This window comes from Patiria miniata, unplaced genomic scaffold (genome assembly GCF_015706575.1).
Source record: "Patiria miniata isolate m_02_andy unplaced genomic scaffold, ASM1570657v1 HiC_scaffold_4, whole genome shotgun sequence".
NCBI lineage: Eukaryota > Metazoa > Echinodermata > Asteroidea > Valvatida > Asterinidae > Patiria > Patiria miniata.
The window spans coordinates 6,111,118-6,130,245 of NW_024037071.1; the positions used below are offsets into that span (position 1 = coordinate 6,111,118).

At 41.6% G+C, this 19,128-nt stretch overlaps 2 protein-coding genes across 2 annotated transcripts; one reads left to right on the forward strand and one right to left on the reverse strand.

Annotated features, from left to right (window-relative positions):
* Positions 1–213: 213 nt before the first annotated feature.
* LOC119740141 lies at positions 214–8,437 on the reverse strand. The gene is made up of 5 exons (XM_038215350.1): positions 8,288–8,437; positions 6,515–6,572; positions 5,593–5,865; positions 2,336–2,791; positions 214–1,859 (listed from the first exon to the last, which is right to left on the reverse strand). Exons 2-5 carry the CDS (start codon positions 6,570–6,572, stop codon positions 1,792–1,794), a joined length of 855 nt encoding a protein of 284 aa, XP_038071278.1. The 5' UTR covers positions 8,288–8,437; the 3' UTR covers positions 214–1,791.
* A 4,089-nt stretch (positions 8,438–12,526) lies between these two features.
* Positions 12,527–15,136, forward strand: LOC119740152. The gene has a single exon (XM_038215359.1). It carries the CDS (start codon positions 13,517–13,519, stop codon positions 14,489–14,491), a length of 975 nt encoding a protein of 324 aa, XP_038071287.1. The 5' UTR covers positions 12,527–13,516; the 3' UTR covers positions 14,492–15,136.
* Positions 15,137–19,128: the final 3,992 nt, after the last annotated feature.

A 19,128-nucleotide genomic window follows, 5' to 3' on the forward strand; every position in this document is an offset into this window, starting at 1 on the left:
CAGTTGCTCGCCGGAGTGGGCCCTTGGCGAAGGGCCTGTGGTTTTAGTCCAAAACCTACAAAATGCGGAACCGTAATTTCCCGTAACCCAAGAAACTAGGACACTAGTGAAGTCACGGCATCATACATATACTTATAGACAAATCGAGAATGTTCAGTTTTATAGACAGAAACTGGTCCTTTAAAAATACTATCTAATAAAAACAGACAAGTGTTGTTTTAACAGTTGATTGTTTAAATGTACATTTTTATTGGAAACTGCACACGGGTTTCGTTAACCAAAGAGTAGGGGTAATTTTTGTTCAAAATAATGGATCATACCTAGTACTGGATAAGGGAAACTTTCATCTTAAAATATTGCATCCAAAGGCAGTCATATCCAGAAATATGTTGTCAGCAAATTTAAATGTTATTTATTTTTTTTTCCAGTTTAGCCTTTTCTTATAAGAAACAAAGTATATATTTACAAATCAAGTGAATTTTTGCTGTATTAAAAAAAGAGATTTCATTATTCCAAAAACTACTTCGACATTCAAAAGATTTTTTTCAACTCGCATTCACACTTAAAGATAAACCATTCTTTGAGTATATTCCATTCATCCGTTTTGCAAATGAGCTAATAATTCTTTTGTAATGCCAATCAGAATTTTGAAAACGGAATTGTTCAATAAAACAAACACTTGCAAGGCACGGATTCACTGTGTTGAAAGAAGACAATTCGTAGCAATCGATTTTCGAATCAATTCACAAATTTGAAAATATACATTAGCACGATTCTCCGTATTTACATTTATATTTACAAATATTTTACAGCAACATACTTCAGAACAATATTTTCTTAGATTTTGTTGGGTGTATTACTTTGTACATCAATCAGCTTCGTAGAAGTACTTCAGAAACATTCTTAGAACAAAATGATACAAAACACAAATTTGTACTCAATAAAAAGACGATCAACGAAGCAAATATATTACGGGAAAATTAAATAGGACCTAACTGCCATTTGTTTTGCGGGTTAAAATGTATTTCTGGGTTTTTCTTGCTTTCTTTTGGAGCGACGGCAAAGTTAAAGATTGAAAAAAAGTAATATTCTTTGGAAGAAATCGGTTTATTACATTTAGCTTGTACGTCACAAAAAGATAGACTTTGCCAAAGTCGTCAGCACATAAAAACAGAAGCTTTTTGGTTTTTAATGTGGACGTACCAATCAGAAGTCTGTACACTTGGCGTTCCATACGAGTTATTGTGTGCATACTTTTATGACAGCTGAATGGGGCCTTCGCTGTTTAATGCTGGAGGGCGCTCTCCTAATGGCAACGACTTTGGGGCGAATGAATAAGCTTAACAAAGCACTGTTTTAATATGCATCCTGTATGTAACATAATCCTTGATATATCAACTGACTATCAAAACTTACTGCAATGTGTACGGTTCGATCTTGATGGCCAACAAGAGTTGAGCGACCTCCAGCGTTGGCAATAATTTTAGGTCCTTGAACTTTTATGTAGCCATATATTGAATTGTTTCACACAAGTAAGACTTTAAATTGAGGCGCCTGAAGACGACAGCAAACTCCTAGTAATCCAGGTCAGTCAGACAGTCCGATCACTGACTCTGATCTGGTTAAAAGGGCGCGCAATTCCGTCTGGACATCTTCGGTCGAATTCGGTGGCGTCCTATCCATGATGTCCACGGGGGATTCGCGGTACATGATATCTCAACAAAGAGTCTTTCACTTTTGGTTAGAAAAGTACTTCTCCTCTGGTATTTTGTGGAGACGGCAATGCAGACACTACGAGAGGAGCTGAGAGGCGATAGCGGCGAGTAGAAGAAGAGTGATGCTGACCTTTATTGCGCAGCCTGCAATTCACAAGAAGGAGAAAGATAAAAATAAACTTCAAAAGATGGATTTGAGTATCGATTACATTACGGAATTATTATAGTAGCATGTGAAGTATGAACTGAGGGAATCGCGAACGTATTGCTATAGCACTCTTTTTTTTTCGTTTCTGAAACTGATGGAGGAAAAATACTTTTAGCAGATGACATCAATTATATATGGTTCTGTTTGGCTACGGATGGTGTCGTGTAACATTTTTGATTCCATGAAAATACTGACTCAATGGTTTTGTTTTGCATGCCTTGGTCGCGTCAGTCAGTCAGGTTCAGTCTCTACAATGGTAAAAGATTCGAAATTTAATAGGAGTCAAAATTACATATGACACCGGCATTAGCACACGTGTCTTTGTGAAAAGGTTTCAACCTACTCCATAGGCGCGTGTGTGATTGCAAGTCGTGGTCTACACATTTAGGTACGGTCATAGTGTGTTACCCACCTGAGCAGGGTACCAGTCCAGCCAGGTTCTCAGCTGTATCTCCAAAGGCCAGACAGTAGTAGTTATTGGTAGCAACCGAGTCATCATAACTGGCTCCCGACGCCTTGGACACCTGCACGCAGGTGTATAGATAGGTGCTACAGCTGGCTGAGGGAATGTTGATCATAGCGTTAGCGCCTGTGATGGTAACCGTTGAACCAGCCGTTATACCGGCCTGCAGGTTTTCCGCACTGGACGTCTCGGCTACAAACTCCACCGTTGTTGCGTCCACGTCCGTCGGGTCGGCGTGACTACTGATGAGGAAGGTTAGCGCGAAGTTGTCGCCTGAGGATCGGGCGGCGATGTCCGTACCCCCGGCGTTGCGGACAACGATTGAGTAGGAGACGATGTTGTCCACATCCAGGTCAAAGATCAGATTGTCGGGGCTTGTGACGGACAATCCATAAGCCTCGATATCTGCCAACGGAAAACAGATTATTGAGCTGAGATTGAGAAGTCGCAGAGGAAGAAATAATCGTATTCACTTTGATAGGAGCTCTTGATACTGTCCGAATCCTGCTGCTGATTGAGCAACCAGGCGTCACGGAGTGAAATGCAATCAGACAATTATTGGTTTCTTGGAGTAACATTAAGATGACACCTTAGTTAAAGTTTGGTCAAAATTCAGTCTGTTATAGGCTAAGCCCTCCAACCGATAGTTACCAGTTACAATGCTTATATACAGTAAAGCTCTATCAAGAGATGTTTGCGAAAGGGAACAAGAAACACGTTGACATTTTCTATGATCAGGCGCGTACGCAGGGGGGGTGTTTTGGCTGTTAAACACCCCCCTTTGCCATGTAAAAATATGGAGGGAAAAGAGAGTTATGTGACCGAGCGCGGAACAATTACAAATTATGTGCATGTTCTCAACTTTAAAGCTTTGAATACAGAAGACAATTTATAAGAGCAAGAGTATATAGGCCTATATGTATTTGAAACAAATGAAACAAAATATCCCCTCATAATTTAAAAAACTTCTGCTAAAAAAAACAGGGGAAAGTGGCCAGGAAACGCCTCAGATTGCACCACAGAGCATCTACGATCCAAAATTTCCCGGGGCCCTTAAGCAGGCCCCGGACCCCACGCCGTAAGTGCTTCGCGCTCCGCGCTCGCATTGGTCCTCTGGCCAAATTAATCCCGGGACATACCGTTATTTCGTTTTACTGTTTTGGATTTCCTCAAAAACAAAAAACAGTAAGCGAACCATTGACCGTTTTCTCGTTTGACAGTTTTGTAAACCGGTCAAACGGTATTAAGTCACACACACAAAATACTTTTTGTTGTTTTTTTTTAATTGTAGAAAGCGTTAAACGGTTAGTTGCTTTATTTTTTTTTAATTGTAGAAAGCGTTAAACGGTTAGTTGCTTTATTTTTAGGGTGTTGTCTTACAAAATCATGACAATGACAAAACGGTCAATAGTCTTGCCGACCATTTTTTGATTTTAGGTTCGGCAATTAAGCAATGCACCGGAATGTTAATTAATGCGTCCTTGGGATCGAGTCATTGCCTGGGCCCCGCTCCTTACATTTCGTTCTCACGACAAAATTTGCGAATTGGCTATTGAAGAGCCGCGTCGACTTGAACCCCAGTTTCCTTCAAAATGTCTGCAACTTCATCAAACGTCTTATTACCATCCTGTTTCCATTGTGAAAAGTAATGTCCTCCCTTGAAGTTTTCCAGCGGCATTTTGCTTGGAACTCTTTAAGCCCCACCAACTTGACTGAATCGCATGAGAAAGGGGTCAGGGTCCGCGCCAGGAATCACATCACGCATTAATTATGCCGAGGTAACACTTCTTCGTGTAAAACATGGTCCCCCTCCACCCCTTGCCCACCGCCACAAAATGCACCACGGACTGTTAACCATGACACTGGAATAAAAAAAACAGTCTGTATTTGTGTAATCTGTAAAACAAAAATCATTGATCGTTATGCTATAATGAATTTTACTAAACTTAAAAAACGGAGAAACCGTATTTATCTTAATACCGCTTGTCGTTTTATAACACTGTGAAACGACAAAACGGTCGATGATTCGTTTACTGTTTTTGTTTTTGAGGAAATCCAAAACGGTAAAACGAAATAACGGTATGTCCCGGGATTCAAATTCCCTCTATGCTATAATTTCACCCTAGCGGTGCCCCCACCATTTTGTACCTTCAGCAGCGAATGGCTCTACAAGTGGCATAAATCCCTTTCCAAAATAGAAAATTGTGAAAAAATACGGAGATGGAACATGGTTCTCAACTTTGAGTACGTAACAAACTTTATAAACAACAACAAAAAATAACAAATTTAAATGGAATTTTCGATGTTTAAAACGTTTTCTAAACGGTGGAAGTGGCCAGGAATCGCCTCAGATTGCACCACAGAGCATCTAAAATCCAAATTTTTTTCCGGGGTCTTAAGCGGGCCCCGGACCCCACGCCGTAAGGGCTTCGCAGGTCCTGGACCCTTCATTACAATAATTCTAGGCCCCCCGGCAAATGGCAGTCTGAATCCGCTCCTGTGACCAGAGCGCATATGTATCCTGTATCTGAAGTTTGGCCTTAGGGGTGGGGGCGGTTTACACAAAGATTCCCAACGGATGAGAATCATGAGATCCAGGGGACGAAGCTGAGTGATTTTAGCCAATAACAAGAACAGATCCTAGCACTTCCGCAGCCCGTGTCACTTTTTTTCTTGAATTTTTTTTTTTTTTTTTTAAATGCTGTTGAGGGAGGGGACTGCCCACATTGACCCCTTTACTCATATGTTCATCATACTCTAAAGACACAGAACATTTTTTTTCCCGATTTACTATGCTTTAGCTCAAAAAAATAACTGATGGTCGTGGGTTCCCGGCCCTTCGAGTTAACCCGTCCAAATATACCCTCTTTTATTTCTGGCGCCAACACAAACTCCTGACTTTTATTTTAGCGTAAAGTTTAGCCCACTGATACTATTTTTTATTTCTGGCGCCAACACAATTTACCATCTTTATTTCTAGCGTCATAAATGACGACATCCAATTTTGAAACACCCCCCTTGAAAAAATCCTGCGTACGCCACTGTCTATGATGATATCGTTAAACTGATGAATTTAAGAGCGGTGCATGGTCGACATTTTTGCACCGTTTTGCTATTAAAACATTCACCAACACCCAACTCCCCGATTAATTTTGACGGCTCTTTCGTGAATCGCTACACCAAAAACAAATCGAATTCAAACTTACCACTCGCAGACGCAACAGTCGTCAAGCTCTCTGCTGCCGTGGTGGCAAAGGCCGTGGTGACAACGGCCGTGGTGGCAACGGCCGTGGTGTCGACAGCAGCAGTGGTCGCCACTGCCGTTTCTGTCGTAAGGTCGGTGGCCATCGTCTCCAATTCTGTGACAACTTCAGTGGCTTCTGTCACCAACTCTGTGACAACTTCGGTGACCACGACAGTCGTCAAAACGGTGGTAGAATCTACTGCCATGGAATCCTCAGTAACCTCAGCCCCTACGCCTGAGATAAACAACCAATGATAGCAACTTAAATCACAGATCGTGAATGCATGATTGTACTTGTTTCAATCCGACAAAGTTGTGACACCAGTCACCAGAGTTACTGTTTTTGAGCACATGTAAAGTGCCATTGGTCAGGATATCACACACTTACTTATCTGTAGAAACAGTCCATCTTTGAGGTCACATTATTTAATGTTTATACAAATTATTGAGAAGTTAAAGTGAGTTATGTATTTAAGGAAGAGCAAATTATGTGCTTCGTTTTGCATGTGAAAACATTGAGAGTAAAAGAAAATTGTCTTTGAAAATCTTCTTGTGGGATTTGGTCGCATTATAAGGTGACCACAAATTTAGGGTATATCTTAAGTGGTACCTCGCGCATGCGTGAGACGCGTACCCGGGCATTGATGCTTCTTCGGGTGTTGTCATCTTGGCAAAATAACAAGTATCGGCTTTTCGTGTCATGAAACCTAAAGTAAAACCGTTGCATTTTAATTCCTAGCCATTTCTCTCCAGTAAATTTCCATTGTTCTCCCAAGAATGTTTATAATACTCGAAGCCCCATGCCTCGTAAAAAGGGTAAGAAGCTGCATGAAAATGGACTCGGTAAACTACTAGAATCTTAAAAAAAAGTTTTGGAAACTTACCATGAAGTACCAACATTATTGTCAAGAGGACGCTAATGGTATTTGCGTACCAAGCCATCTGTAAGTTAAACAAAAATAGGAAACCGAATTAAATGACCATTTGATTTTTTTAACCAGCGTTGTAATAATTGGCAATCTTAAAAAAAAAAAAATGTGTTCATATTATTAACAACATTAGGACTTCAAGAAACAATCATATATAATTAATATAGAGTTCAATTAGGAGAATAATAAATTATACCAAAATATAAAGTGGGAAACAATTGTGTATGAGAAAACAAGATTGGGCATTAGAACAAGATATTTGTACACCTCCCCAAGCCTTTCGCCTGAGGTCTCTAGGCCCGAGGCGATCATTATGTGTTTAAGGGCGTCTTTAGCAACCGTGCTAATAGTAACGCTCAAACAATCAACGCGCGTTGCTAACGCGCGACCGCGTTACGTAACGTTTCCTCGGCGGTTCGTCAAAGCGTTAATTTCCGACGTCATTGGTCGCTTATTGACACGTCATCGGCCCCGAGACAAAGAACAAATAATCCGTACAAGTGGATACCACTTTGCCCTTTTAGCTTCCAACTATTTTAGCCTTCAAAAAAAGCTTTCCTAAGAAAGATTCACTTATGGTAATTTTATTCACTCCGGAAATCAGTCTTAAAGATTCGATATTAAACTGACGTATATTCCAACTATTTAGAGAAATGTTAAATTTAAAAAACCTTTCCAAAAGGCAATCATCATGTTCGCTTAACACGAGGTTTTTTTTTCTGTTGAAAGTGTGCTTTACCGAGGCACACAAGATATTATTCGTAAAGATCGTAACTAATTCTTGATTCCTTTTTTTATAAGGAGAATAAAACTCAGAGTCGTAGCTGTACGTAATTTATCGTCTCAGAAGTATAACATTCATACACCAAACAAAGTTAGTTTCTTACACTAGGGCACAATGATAGGCCAATATTCGAGAAACACCCCCCCCCCCCTGCAATCGCCTAAATTTGGGTTAGAGTTACAGGCGCAAGTGGTGATTGCGAGTTCGAATGAATAGGCTGGCTTTTTCGAGTGAAGTGGCAAAGAAGCAAATCATCAACTGAGTCAATCGGCAAGCCTGCCCCGAGGGTGTTAGGCCTCGCGAACTGGGCCGACCGACCCGGCCGGAGGAACCCGGTCATTCCTCAGTCAACGACGGACCCAACTCAGTACTTGACGGTAACTTTGTATCGATCGTTATCTCTTCGCATTGATTTTTGTTCTCTGAGTCCAAAGCAGCCGCTTATATACGCGTCTGAGATTGAAATCACTGTAAGAAAAAGAAAGGGAAAAAAAACTCTCGCCAAACTATGGATACTGGACATCATTTACACTATTCAGTTTTCTATCTTTAAATCCATGAACTTGGATTTTCATGGTGCCGTAATACTCTGTTTCAAACCGCCGCGCTTTAAGGCGAAATTGCTGTAATTTGTGAAGAGTGCTACAACGAAACGTCGCTTATTACAGTAGGCAAGGCGTGCCCAAGGAGGTACTTTCGATATAATGATGTACGACTAGTGTCTAGTCATTCCACTGCTTACTATTCTAGCCCTTTCTTTCATTTTTCCCGTTTTCTAGCAGCAACCTTCATGAGACAAGGATCGCTAATCATCCCGCTTTTCTCGTATTGCTCGAGATCTGCACTACACAATCTCGAAATTTGCTCAAACACGAGTCTTATTTTTCTCTTAATTCTTAAATTCATTCTCCGAGCCAAAGTTACTTGATTATTTTATCACTTACCGTTATGGTGATATATTCTTGTGATTTGTCCCTGTTTCTTGATGTCTTAGATGTTGGTGGTTCGCAGAGTTTTTTTTGCTCCAGCGTGCCTATTTCCTTCCACGTCTTTTCAGCAAGTGTCGCAATCTTACGAAGCACGCACGCGGTGCTCCGCCCGCCGCGATTTCTAATGTTTGGCTCAGCAGCACTTGGAGACCGTGCCTCGTTGCTAAGCGGCAGCCTAGCAACTAAGTCTGAAGAATTTGACAAGAGATGACATTTTAGCTTGTGTGTGCATGACAAACATATCTCGAATGGGTCTCTAAATTAGCATCCTTAAAGTGGCACTCTTATTGCATGGTTTTGTAGACATCTTGTTGGCTTTGTATTGTTTCTGGCTGCTAAACTAGTGCTATTTTGAAGAGCAAATGTTTTCTGTAGTAAATTTCCCTGCCTCACAGCTCCGTTAATTTGACCACAGGCGGAAATAGGAATTCGTGCTCTGAGTTAAGAATAAAGCTCGTCTTTCGAAAAAGAAACGCAGAATATCACCTGACAGTCACTTTAACTTTTACCGCGATCTCGAAATATTGGTTCTTCGCAAACACTGTTTTATAAGGCAATCGGTTTTTATTCTCATTACTTTGTGAAGTCTCGTGCTGTGGTGATGAATGGTCTTGTAGCCTAGGTGTTGGTTTGGGCATGGCAGTTGCTTAGAAATGGAGCCCTAAACATAGACTGTTACGAGCACATCAATTTTTATCCAGCTTTGACCGAATTTTTTTAGTAAAGAAAGGAAACCTCCTCCAAGTCAATATATGGCTTAATATCAGGCCAGTGTTTAACAATTTTCTGATTTTCTAAAACATGAAACCACTTAGAATATAAGCCCTCTAGAGGGAATGCTCGTCCATCGCAGATTACTTCCCAATAAAGTGGTTTGCCCAAGGACACAACATATGGCCAGCAGCTGGATTCAAACCCCTGGCCCTGCTATAGTGAATCAGAAACTCTAAACACTAGCACTAGGCCACACTCCTCATTGCACGTTGTTAACATAAGTTAAAAAGAGAAGATACAATTTCTGGACGAGCCTGGACCATTAAAATCTGGCAAATTATTTCAAGACCTGATTTCATGACCCAGATCTCTTTTTAGGGCTTTCTTTTTTTTATCGATGAGTAGGGGAATTAGACAACTTGGTAATCCCTATCAGCGATTGCGAATCAATGGGAAAAATTTTCAAACATTACAACCTAAAACGGGATATAGTTTCCCAACTTGTTTTCAAGTTTGCACATGACAGAAAATTCTTCCAAAAACTTGATAACTCACTCGAAGTATCTTGAAGCAATTTCATTCAAACTGTTGGTTCAGTAACATTTTTTTTTTTTCCAATATATTTTAACCCATCTTATACTTTGGGGCTTAAAAAGACCACGCATTTTTTGCCTTGTACATCAGTTAATAATTAGTTTAATACATCCTTTTTATAATTGGAATAAAACTATTTGGTTGGGTTTTTACCTCACTATTTGCTTAATTGGCTAAGGGTAGATTTTTTTTTGGCTAAGCTAAAAATGGATCCACCGTAGCAGTCACAGGAAATCTCTTAGGTAAACAGAGGCCAGCAGCTTGATCACTATTGTCGAAGTCTCCACACACTCCGCAATACAGGAGTCACATCTCTAATAAAAGCCAACACACTGAACAAACAGGGATGGACAAACAAACAGAAACAAGTGGCCTAAACCAACAAACACCCCGAAGGCTTCGGTAAAGGGTCGTGACAATTGCTTCATGCAGAATATTGCATAAGTGTCGTGTTCGCAAGGGTCAAGACGCATGTGAAGATCGGGAGGGGCGTGGCTTTGACAAATGTAAGGGCGTAAAAGATGATTATGGCAATCAACGTGTAAGAACAGATTACTAACACGCAGAGCATCATATACTCCAGAGTGTGGTGTGAACTGAACTGTATTGATGCTTAAAAGAAATTGAGGGCGCCACACCGCTGACACCACAACCACCACGCGTGAGCCTGAGCCATTTTCGAAAGCTTGGCTTCGGATGGGTTAGATCTCAGGCTTAAACAATGCCGGAATAACAACCAACAATGAAACTGGGGCCTTGCATCAGACGATTATTTGTAACATATAAACGAGGCTGTACTGCACCATACCGGGGGCTGTCATATTATAAGGGCCTAAAATCACGAGGCTTAAACCTGAAGCCGCATCTGAGACCAAGCCGAGATTTGGAAACGCCTTTGATGTCTCAGAAATATTACGGGTTTATTCAGGTACAGTGCGCAATAAAGTTCAAACTCCAAAATAAGATTTTTCGAAAATACTGCAACTCCGAGTTCGCCGAATGGGAGCTTTATGTTAAAGGCGTCCTTTGTAAAAGCAAAAGAAATGATTTTCATTTTCTGAAAAGGCTATGATGGTGCATGAGTCATACTCATAGACATATAAAAGTGCTCAGTTCCAGAAAATGACAGAGCGCCACCACCTAAAAGCAATGAATATTGAGGGCGGGCTTCAGAACAGCTCCGTGGGTTGCAAAATAAGCTACCATAATAGACTCCAGTGATAATTACGCCCACTTCCAAAAAATAGGGGAAAAATACGTACAACTCTGCAAGTAGGCCTACGAGTTTGAGACACACATCCAGTTGAAGCTCATTTTGTGATCTTTCTTTTCATGTTCTATTTTTTGGGGATTAACCGATGATTTTTGGGGAAAATTTGCATCCGAAGGTGATGACACATGAAAGTCGTCCTGAATAATGCCGTCGCCATTTTTAAAAATGATGCCTACACTCCATGGCAAAATAGCGAGATTAAACACGGTTTACGTCATTGAATGTCCGTTGAATGTACATTGTGATCATGTTATTAAAATCAAGTGGACGTGCATTAATACAATTTTTCTTCTAATTGCCTTTTTTTTGGGGGGCAATATTTATCAGAATTAAAAATGAGGGGGAAAAACTGGGGGGGGGGGACTTCAAAAACAAAACAAACTGTTCAAATGATTATCAATGTGCATTCCACCTTTTTAGTGATCTGGGTTCGAATCCACCCCAAGGCGACATGTGGGTTTGGTTTTCAGTCCCCTCCTAATCCCTAGGATTTTATTGAGGTTTTCGTCCATTTTTTCCACCATTTCTTCTTTGTTTCTTCAGGCTGCACTTTCGTGGACCCAATGATGTCATTACCATTCCGTCTACCAGAATTATCGCTGGTCTGCATGTACGTACCAAACAAAAGCATCATCCTCCACAGAAAAGAAAAGCTTCGTCCTACATCTAAATTGATGGCCTGACAGAGACAGCGTTTTAATCAGTGTTTATTGGGATGATAATAATAAGTGGCAGCCATTTCATTCAGATACCATCTTGTCTGACCAGATCTCAAGAAATGAATCTTAAAGGTTTCTCCACTGATAAGTGGTTCACAGGAAGAAGAACCAGCAACCGCGCCGCTCTTTATATTGATAATACATGGTATTCCAAAGTTTGACCTCTGAATATCTGCAGCTAATATTTGGCCGAAGATGTTGGCTGTTCTTGTTATTTTCATTGTGCATAATTTATAGAAAGGCTTTTATTCAAAATTAGTCCTGGCGACTCTTGTCTCATTTTGTTGAGTTGGGGGAAATCACATAAACTACCAGGGACGTGAACGTCGTACTCTCTGGCTCAAGATCGATCGCTATGTCGCTGAATAAATAAGAGCCTGCGTATTGCCATCATCATTTCCAATCAAATTGTAATTTGCATCCCTCCGGCAGTCCTGACTGGACTGATTGAGTTAATTAGCCGAACATAACGGAAGTTATCATTCCGGTCATGTGATTAGCCCATGGTCTTGAGGACTTCTCTAAGGCGATGAAAATGCTTTCCGCGAATCATTATAGAAGAGGAAGTAAGAACAATTAGCAGCACACGTACATCATAAATGTTCTCATTTTAGGAAATTCCAATTGCAAATTATTAAGAGCTCCTAAATATAGCACAAACCACACTATATTGGTGCGAAATTTGTCGTCTTAACAAGCCTATTAACGCGCCTACGTAGGCCTGTTTACGAGTCGCCTCATTCATTAAAAAGCGGATGCGGGAGATTGCAGGTTCCAGTGCGCCTGCGTGTTGCCAAGGCAGCGGTAAACGGTATGGCGAGAATTTGCGCGCCCCGTCCCGGAAAAAAAAAACGCGGAGCAAGGAATCTATTGGAGTGGTGGGTTAATGATTGACTGGGTTCGTCCGGTGGGTCGGCTGGTGAAAGGGGAATAGCGAAATGCACTGATTGGAGAGAGAAAAAAAATATGGCTGACGTGATATGGAGGCACTATCTGCTTGTATGTGGGAGTGCTGATGATTGTCCCTTCGTTTGCTGACGAGAAGATGAAGCAGATTTTCCGGCTGTTTCTGCCGACGCAGATATTTATGCAAATAACTCGGAGTCTGTGAACATCAACCACAATGTTGTCCAGGTAACGGCTTGTTTTTTTATATTTTGAGAATTGAAAGTCCTACAGAACGAAGGCTTGTTTGCCAAACAACGTGTGACTCTCCTATAATCTCGCACGTATTTCATGTTTAATATTCCAATCGATTTGGTTATTGTCTCACACGCGGTGTTGATCTGGACTGGTTTACATTGAGGCCGTGTGTGGAAGTATTTAGCAGTCGTTTGAATGCTGAAAACGCAGACTGGATATCGCTATCGAAATATTGATCTGTGAATAGAAAGCGGTGTCATGCTGTTAACTGCGCAATATTCGTAATGGCATGACACTTTGCATCCGAGAATACCTAACACTTTCAAGCTGGCCTCTGATTCGGTAAAAAGACGGTGACCTTCCGTGACCTGTGTGACGTCATTCAGCGCTGATTTATTTTCTTGAAGGCCTACGTGCTTCCAAGGTAACATTCCACTTGTGTGATGTGTGTAGCACCGCATCAACATTGCCATGGTGAAGTATTTCGAAGAGTGAACCTACCCAACCACTTCCATGCACTCAGAGAACCGCGGCTTGTAAGGATTTAAGAGCCTCACAGAGAAAAGACAAAAGAATCAACGATTATAGGAGAGAGGCCCTCGACCGTTTGCGGACCGTTCAACCGGCGACATGTCGCCTCTTCCGCCCTCGGAAAGTTTGATTGATTGAATCGACGCCATCTGTTGCCGTGTACCTTTGCACCTTCGCGCACACAACAAAGAAGAAAGAAAAAACGTCAGCATGTCTGATTCCAGAGATAGAGATGGGAAGGGGGTCAGAAGTAGCGGTAGCAGCAGTAGAAGCAAAACACCGTCACGCTCGGACGTCATGGAGAAAACACTGGGCGAGTTACGGGGCAAGGTGACTGAAGTCACTGATGAGTCTTTCAATAAGGCATGGGACCGCGTGTATGGGAATAAGGAGTACCGACCCTCATGGGTGGGGAAGATCACTGACGGAGGACGGCAGCATGGGGGACGCGGACTACCCCCGCCCAAGGCTCTCTACGTGCCCGGTGTGGGGCAACGACCGGAGCCTGCTGCAACCCACGGTGCGTCCAAACCCACCGACGACCAGTCACTCAAGAAGATCGACGAAGAACCAACACCCAAGCCAACATCAAAGCCTAAGAAATCTGACGAGATTAAGTCGAAGCAGTACGCCGGTATTCCAGAGCAATTCCGGGCTAAACACGTGCCCAGCCCGTTGAAAATTGGCGGCAAAGTCGTGCCTCAAGAGCAAGAGTTAGACACGTGGAAGGATGCCATCGCTTCGGATGAGGTCAGCAGCGACGGTAAGCCTGTCTTCAACAAAGTGGTCAAGCAGACCAACATCACGGGATGGATGGATCATAATAACTACTGGGAGCAAAAGACTACCAGTCTCACCTCCAACCCTCCGCCGGCAAGAAGACGACAGAAGCCCCGCATACAACACCACATCGTCACGGCCAACTACGACATGGTCGGCAAGTACGAGAACAAGGTCCGCCGGCAGGACTTGAAGATCGGCGCCGTACAGCTGCCGGCCGAGAAGGAGCTTAAGAGCTGGGGAGATGATCTGGAAATCCCTGACGACTTGGGGACTGCGGACTACAGTCTGGAGGACGCCACGGATCTGGAGCCCGCCAGCTCGCCTCGACGGCAGAAGTGGAACGCTGTGCTGAAACACTCAAATGTGCCTGGGTTCTTCACCCATAACAACTACTGGAAATGAACCAAGGTTTGCCGTGCAAATCGCCACTTTAACTTTTGTTGACAAGTTACGAAATGGTGCCTACGCAAACTTGACTCACTACGAAAATTGGCATAAAAATGCATCCTCGCATGCAAATTCATTGCAAACGAAAGATTTCGGCCTCTGCAACATTATCAACGACCTAGAGTGTAGCTGTTAGTGATTAAAGATGGCTGAATCGTTTGAATATGATTTGACCCTTGACATGCTTAATTTACATACATAGCGCCCTCTGTTCACGTCTTCTCAAAATCTTTAAATGAAATTAGATAAGTCGTATTATCTATTTGCCGCTGTAAAATGCGTTTTTAAAACCTGTTATGTTTAAATGACGAAAAATACATGAATGAACGACATAACATCGATTGGTGGCAGCATAGGGCTACAAACCAATCCATTGACGACGTCTTTCTGCGCATGCGCTCAGCTGCTTAAGCGCAAACACAACAATGAATGGCCGTTTCGTCCCAGACCCAGGGCGAGTATAAGCACATTGTAATCTTGCTGCAGGGCAACTTGCTTGATTATGTCGTCTTGGTGCCAACAGGGGGCGCTTTGTAATATAAATGTATTTACTTTCGCTATGTACATAATACATTGTAAGACTAATTTTAATATGCAGGTGTGGACAGTAATTCTGTCCCCCGGTAAAAGTGTCCGGGGGGACAGAATTACCTAGGTAAAAGTGTCCCCCCTGTCCCGTTAATTCTGTCCCCCTCCAGGTAATTCTGTCCCCTCCAGTTAATTCTGTCCCCCCTGGTTTTGCACGCAAAAGTTGTTATATTGATGTTATTATAATGAATTCAGCGCACAGGGTATACATTTTTAGATTTTTCCACCCTTCATCAATGATTATCAAAATGAAATTAACGTTTAGATGTTAATCAACCGATTTATGTTTCTGCAAGAAAGCAGAAAAGGCACGCGTAGTAATACTCAACCTATCGCTAGCGCGCGCACGCCCTCCGTAGGTGCGGTACACTCGCGCGCACGCCCACCATGCAAATCGCTCGCTCCCGAAGTCGTCATTAAAACGGGAGTTGTGCTTTGCCGTAAGCACCATTCCCGAATTTAGCAAGGCGCCGCGCAAAAACAGTTAATAACTTTACTAATATACAGTCTGGGTGCTAGACTTGTGACGTTGCACGGGGACACATTTACCAGGGGGGACACATTTAACGTCGTGCAGGGGGACAGATTTACCTAGAGGGGGACAGTTTTACCTAGGTAAAAGTGTCCCCCCGGACAGATTTACCGGGTCACGACCCGGTAAATCTGTCCGGGGGGACACATTTACCAGGGGGACAGAATTACCTGCCACAGGAATGCAGATTCACTTGTACACATTTAATTAATAGGTATTATGCAAACATTAACATTAACTAAAAGGTGTGTTCTACACGTAGGCCTACCTTGTTAGTATTTATCTAGTTGTTAGATTCAGATATGATACTTGTAGAAGTCCTATTGAAATGATGAACAACCTTTTATTAATAGTTTCGAATTTCTGTAATTTCGGTCACATGAATATTTGTTTTTACACTCCGTTCCGAGTCGTAGTCGTAATCAGACTCATTTTGATCATGGTGACAATTCGTGGGATTTACTGTCACGGGAAAACTCAGCATGAGATAATGCGGCCCGTGCTGGAGCTTCTCGTCTTAAAATTATACCCCTACATTACATGCGACATGTTGAAGAACTGTTTTGGAAAGGGCAGATTTGCCAAAAATTCTTCGAGAATGAGACCAAACTGAGACTGACCAGAATTGTAATGGAAACTGGCACTCAACAGATCATGAATTATGCTTATTACGCTTATTACAACCTTCACTTTACCTGATTGCCCTTTTTATGGCCGTTGATACATATTATTGGTCTATTCGCTTTATCAAAATATTCATGAAAACAACTTGCAAGCTTCAATTGTCAAGAGTTCCAAAAATTGACAATGTGGTTTTAACCATTAAGTGAGCAAATTGTATTGCAAGAAACATTTGAGCTAGTCAATCACTCCACACAAAAAGATAAACTTGGCCTTCTTGTTCGCTGCCGTTTAGATCAGACTATCAGGTTTACTGTGTATTCGCTCCTTAAGTTCAGACTTGCGCCTACGGGATCTCTCGCCACGGTTTCCCGTTGCGCGTTGAGCGGGGGAAGTCCGGTATCCTGATGGGGGTGAAGGGACCATCTGCCCGTACAATCGTCAGGTGCCAATGTGAAAAGGGCCGACAAATTCATGGGCTGAGCTCTTTCAAAATCCATTCCCAAGCTGGTTTTCGGGGCCTTGGTTAGCAAAAGTCATGCCCGTTTTACGCCGTGCTGAAAGAGTTCGTTTGAAAAAAAAAACCCGAATGCGCAGATGCAGACTGAGCTTGCGCGTACATTAATGATCATGGAGCACAAACTCACCACGAGCCAGTTTCAGCACGCCGTCTGGTTTAGGAAATTTTAAAGAGATTTAGAAAATAACGTAAGTTTAAATTCCGTTTTTTCTCTTTTGTTAAGGACGAACTATTTGCGTTTAATGGTTGAATTTCAACTATTTTTTAAATCCCTCAGTCACATACCATTCTAAATCAATTAAAGAATACATTCGTTTAAAACAATAGCCGCTATTCACTGAAAAGATTTTAATTAAACCTTAAACTACGTCGGTATACATCCAAATCGTGACTAGAAAAAAACACAGTCTTCATCAAGTTGAACAACTGTATCCACAGTATTTCTCAGACATTTTTTATAACATTCATTTGAATTTTCTTTGGGTGCAGTATTTTGAACAGCAATATATTAATATCCCTTCGCTTCAAAACCGGTGGTCGACGCGTGTAACTAATTGTGGTATTTTGTTGACAAATGAACGACGTCTTTCGACGGATATTTTATTGTAGCGCTTAGAATTTTTAATAACAGTTCTCGAGATAGACTTTGGCCAGCGATATAAACGTGGGGCTGAAAGTGTGAAATTGAATATATTCGATGCGAGTGCCTTTTCACTTTGAGGAGATGAGCATTTTGATAAAAAAAAATTGTTATAATTTGTTATAAGACAGCATGCAACGTTATCATACTATTATTGTCAGTAATGCTTTCATTATAGACCTGTTGTAGCCTCTGCTAAACGAACATTCATCTTTTGTTTCAAGTATGCAAGAGTTTGAATCGGTAATTTACACACAATGTCAACACACCTGTTTATACCTACACAAAAGCCACCCGTATATCTAAAAAAAATCAAGCGGTCGTCATTCTAATGGGCCGACAGTTTCTGAACATTAACTATCGTAATACTGCACTGTTGCTTTGTATACAGCTTTCTTTTTAGATATCATTTTTAAGGACTCAGATTTGAAAATAACATACAAATGATAAATCATTTCTAACTAATGGCTTAAAAAGGACAAGATTTTGTTGCCGTTAGTTCAACAACACACGATTACAATTCAAACACTGAACAAACCACCGACAGGGGTATCTTATGTTGACTTTGCAGACTTTCACATGTCGACATGGCATCGATAATCTCAAGTCTTGTTTATGGTCTCATTGAAGGATTTTCTTCAATCCAGTATTTTTTCATTTTAGTAAATATAATTGGAATGTTGGCTATAACCCTCTCCACAAGACATTCTGAGGTAAGAAAAAGAAAGTGGTTTTATTCTGTACTCTTAAAAGTCCCGAGTCAAATTTGACCCGGAATCCGAGTCAAATTTGACCCGGAAACCGAATCAGATTTGATCCGGAATCCGAGTCAAATTTGATCCGGAATTTGACCTGATACATTTCGGTGTCAAACTTACAATTTTTTCTGGGTCAAAATGACACTTTCGCTGAGGTTCCAGATCGAAATGACCCAGAACATTATCAACAGAAATGTATCACGTCAATTTGACCCGGAACTGGAAACTAGCTCTTTCAAGCAAACAATTGCCAAGTGATTTCTCTCGTTCGTGAGAACCGATTTGAAATATGAAAAGGGTGAAACATGTAGGCCTACTTGCACATGAGGGACACATGTTTCGTTATGTTTTCCGCGGCGCTAACATTTCATAAAAAGTACTCATACATTATAGATTATATCTATTTATTCCACCAGAAACGACAATATGTTTTTGGAATGGAAAGTTTTCTGTTTTATATTTAGAAAGTAATCAATATGGGGTGTTTTTTTTAGCTAATTCAGTTTTGTTTGCCTATCTGTCAGCCATTATGCAGATTTATCGGTTTCGCTTCCATTGCCCAGCCGTCGGAATAACGTTTAGAGAATCAAGATGATGATAAATGGCTCCAAAGTACAATAAATTACACGGCAACGGCCACGGGCGGAACTATTGGTTAGCGTGTCCCGAGCAGGGCATCTCGCGGTAGCTAGGCGAGAGTGGACGGTAGCGTGCTCGCCCAATGGCCCGCTGAGGACCCTTCATATTCTCGGAGTTTGGTATAATCAAAGCAAAACAATACAAACAAACCTAGGATTAATACTTTGGTTGCCCCGATAAGCTATCATTAGCAAATGCCATTAATCCAATGAGGGTGGTTTTTTAAGAATAGTTGATCGGTAACTACTTGATTAACAAGTGAAGGATCGGTGTCCATGGAAACAAACACGTCAC

What these genes read in the sequence shown, in the direction of transcription:
- LOC119740141 (XM_038215350.1), bottom strand. Translation starts at nt 6,572, where the DNA reads ATGGCTTGGTACGCAAATACCATTAGCGTCCTCTTGACAATAATGTTG. An exon ending in AATAATGTTGGTACTTCATG is followed by an intron (nt 5,866 to 6,514) that starts GTAAGTTTCCAA and finishes TGTTTATCTCAG; the next exon opens with GCGTAGGGGCTGAGGTTACT. An exon ending in GACTGTTGCGTCTGCGAGTG is followed by an intron (nt 2,792 to 5,592) that starts GTAAGTTTGAAT and finishes TTCCGTTGGCAG; the next exon opens with ATATCGAGGCTTATGGATTG.
- LOC119740152 (XM_038215359.1), top strand. Translation starts at nt 13,517, where the DNA reads ATGTCTGATTCCAGAGATAGAGATGGGAAGGGGGTCAGAAGTAGCGGT.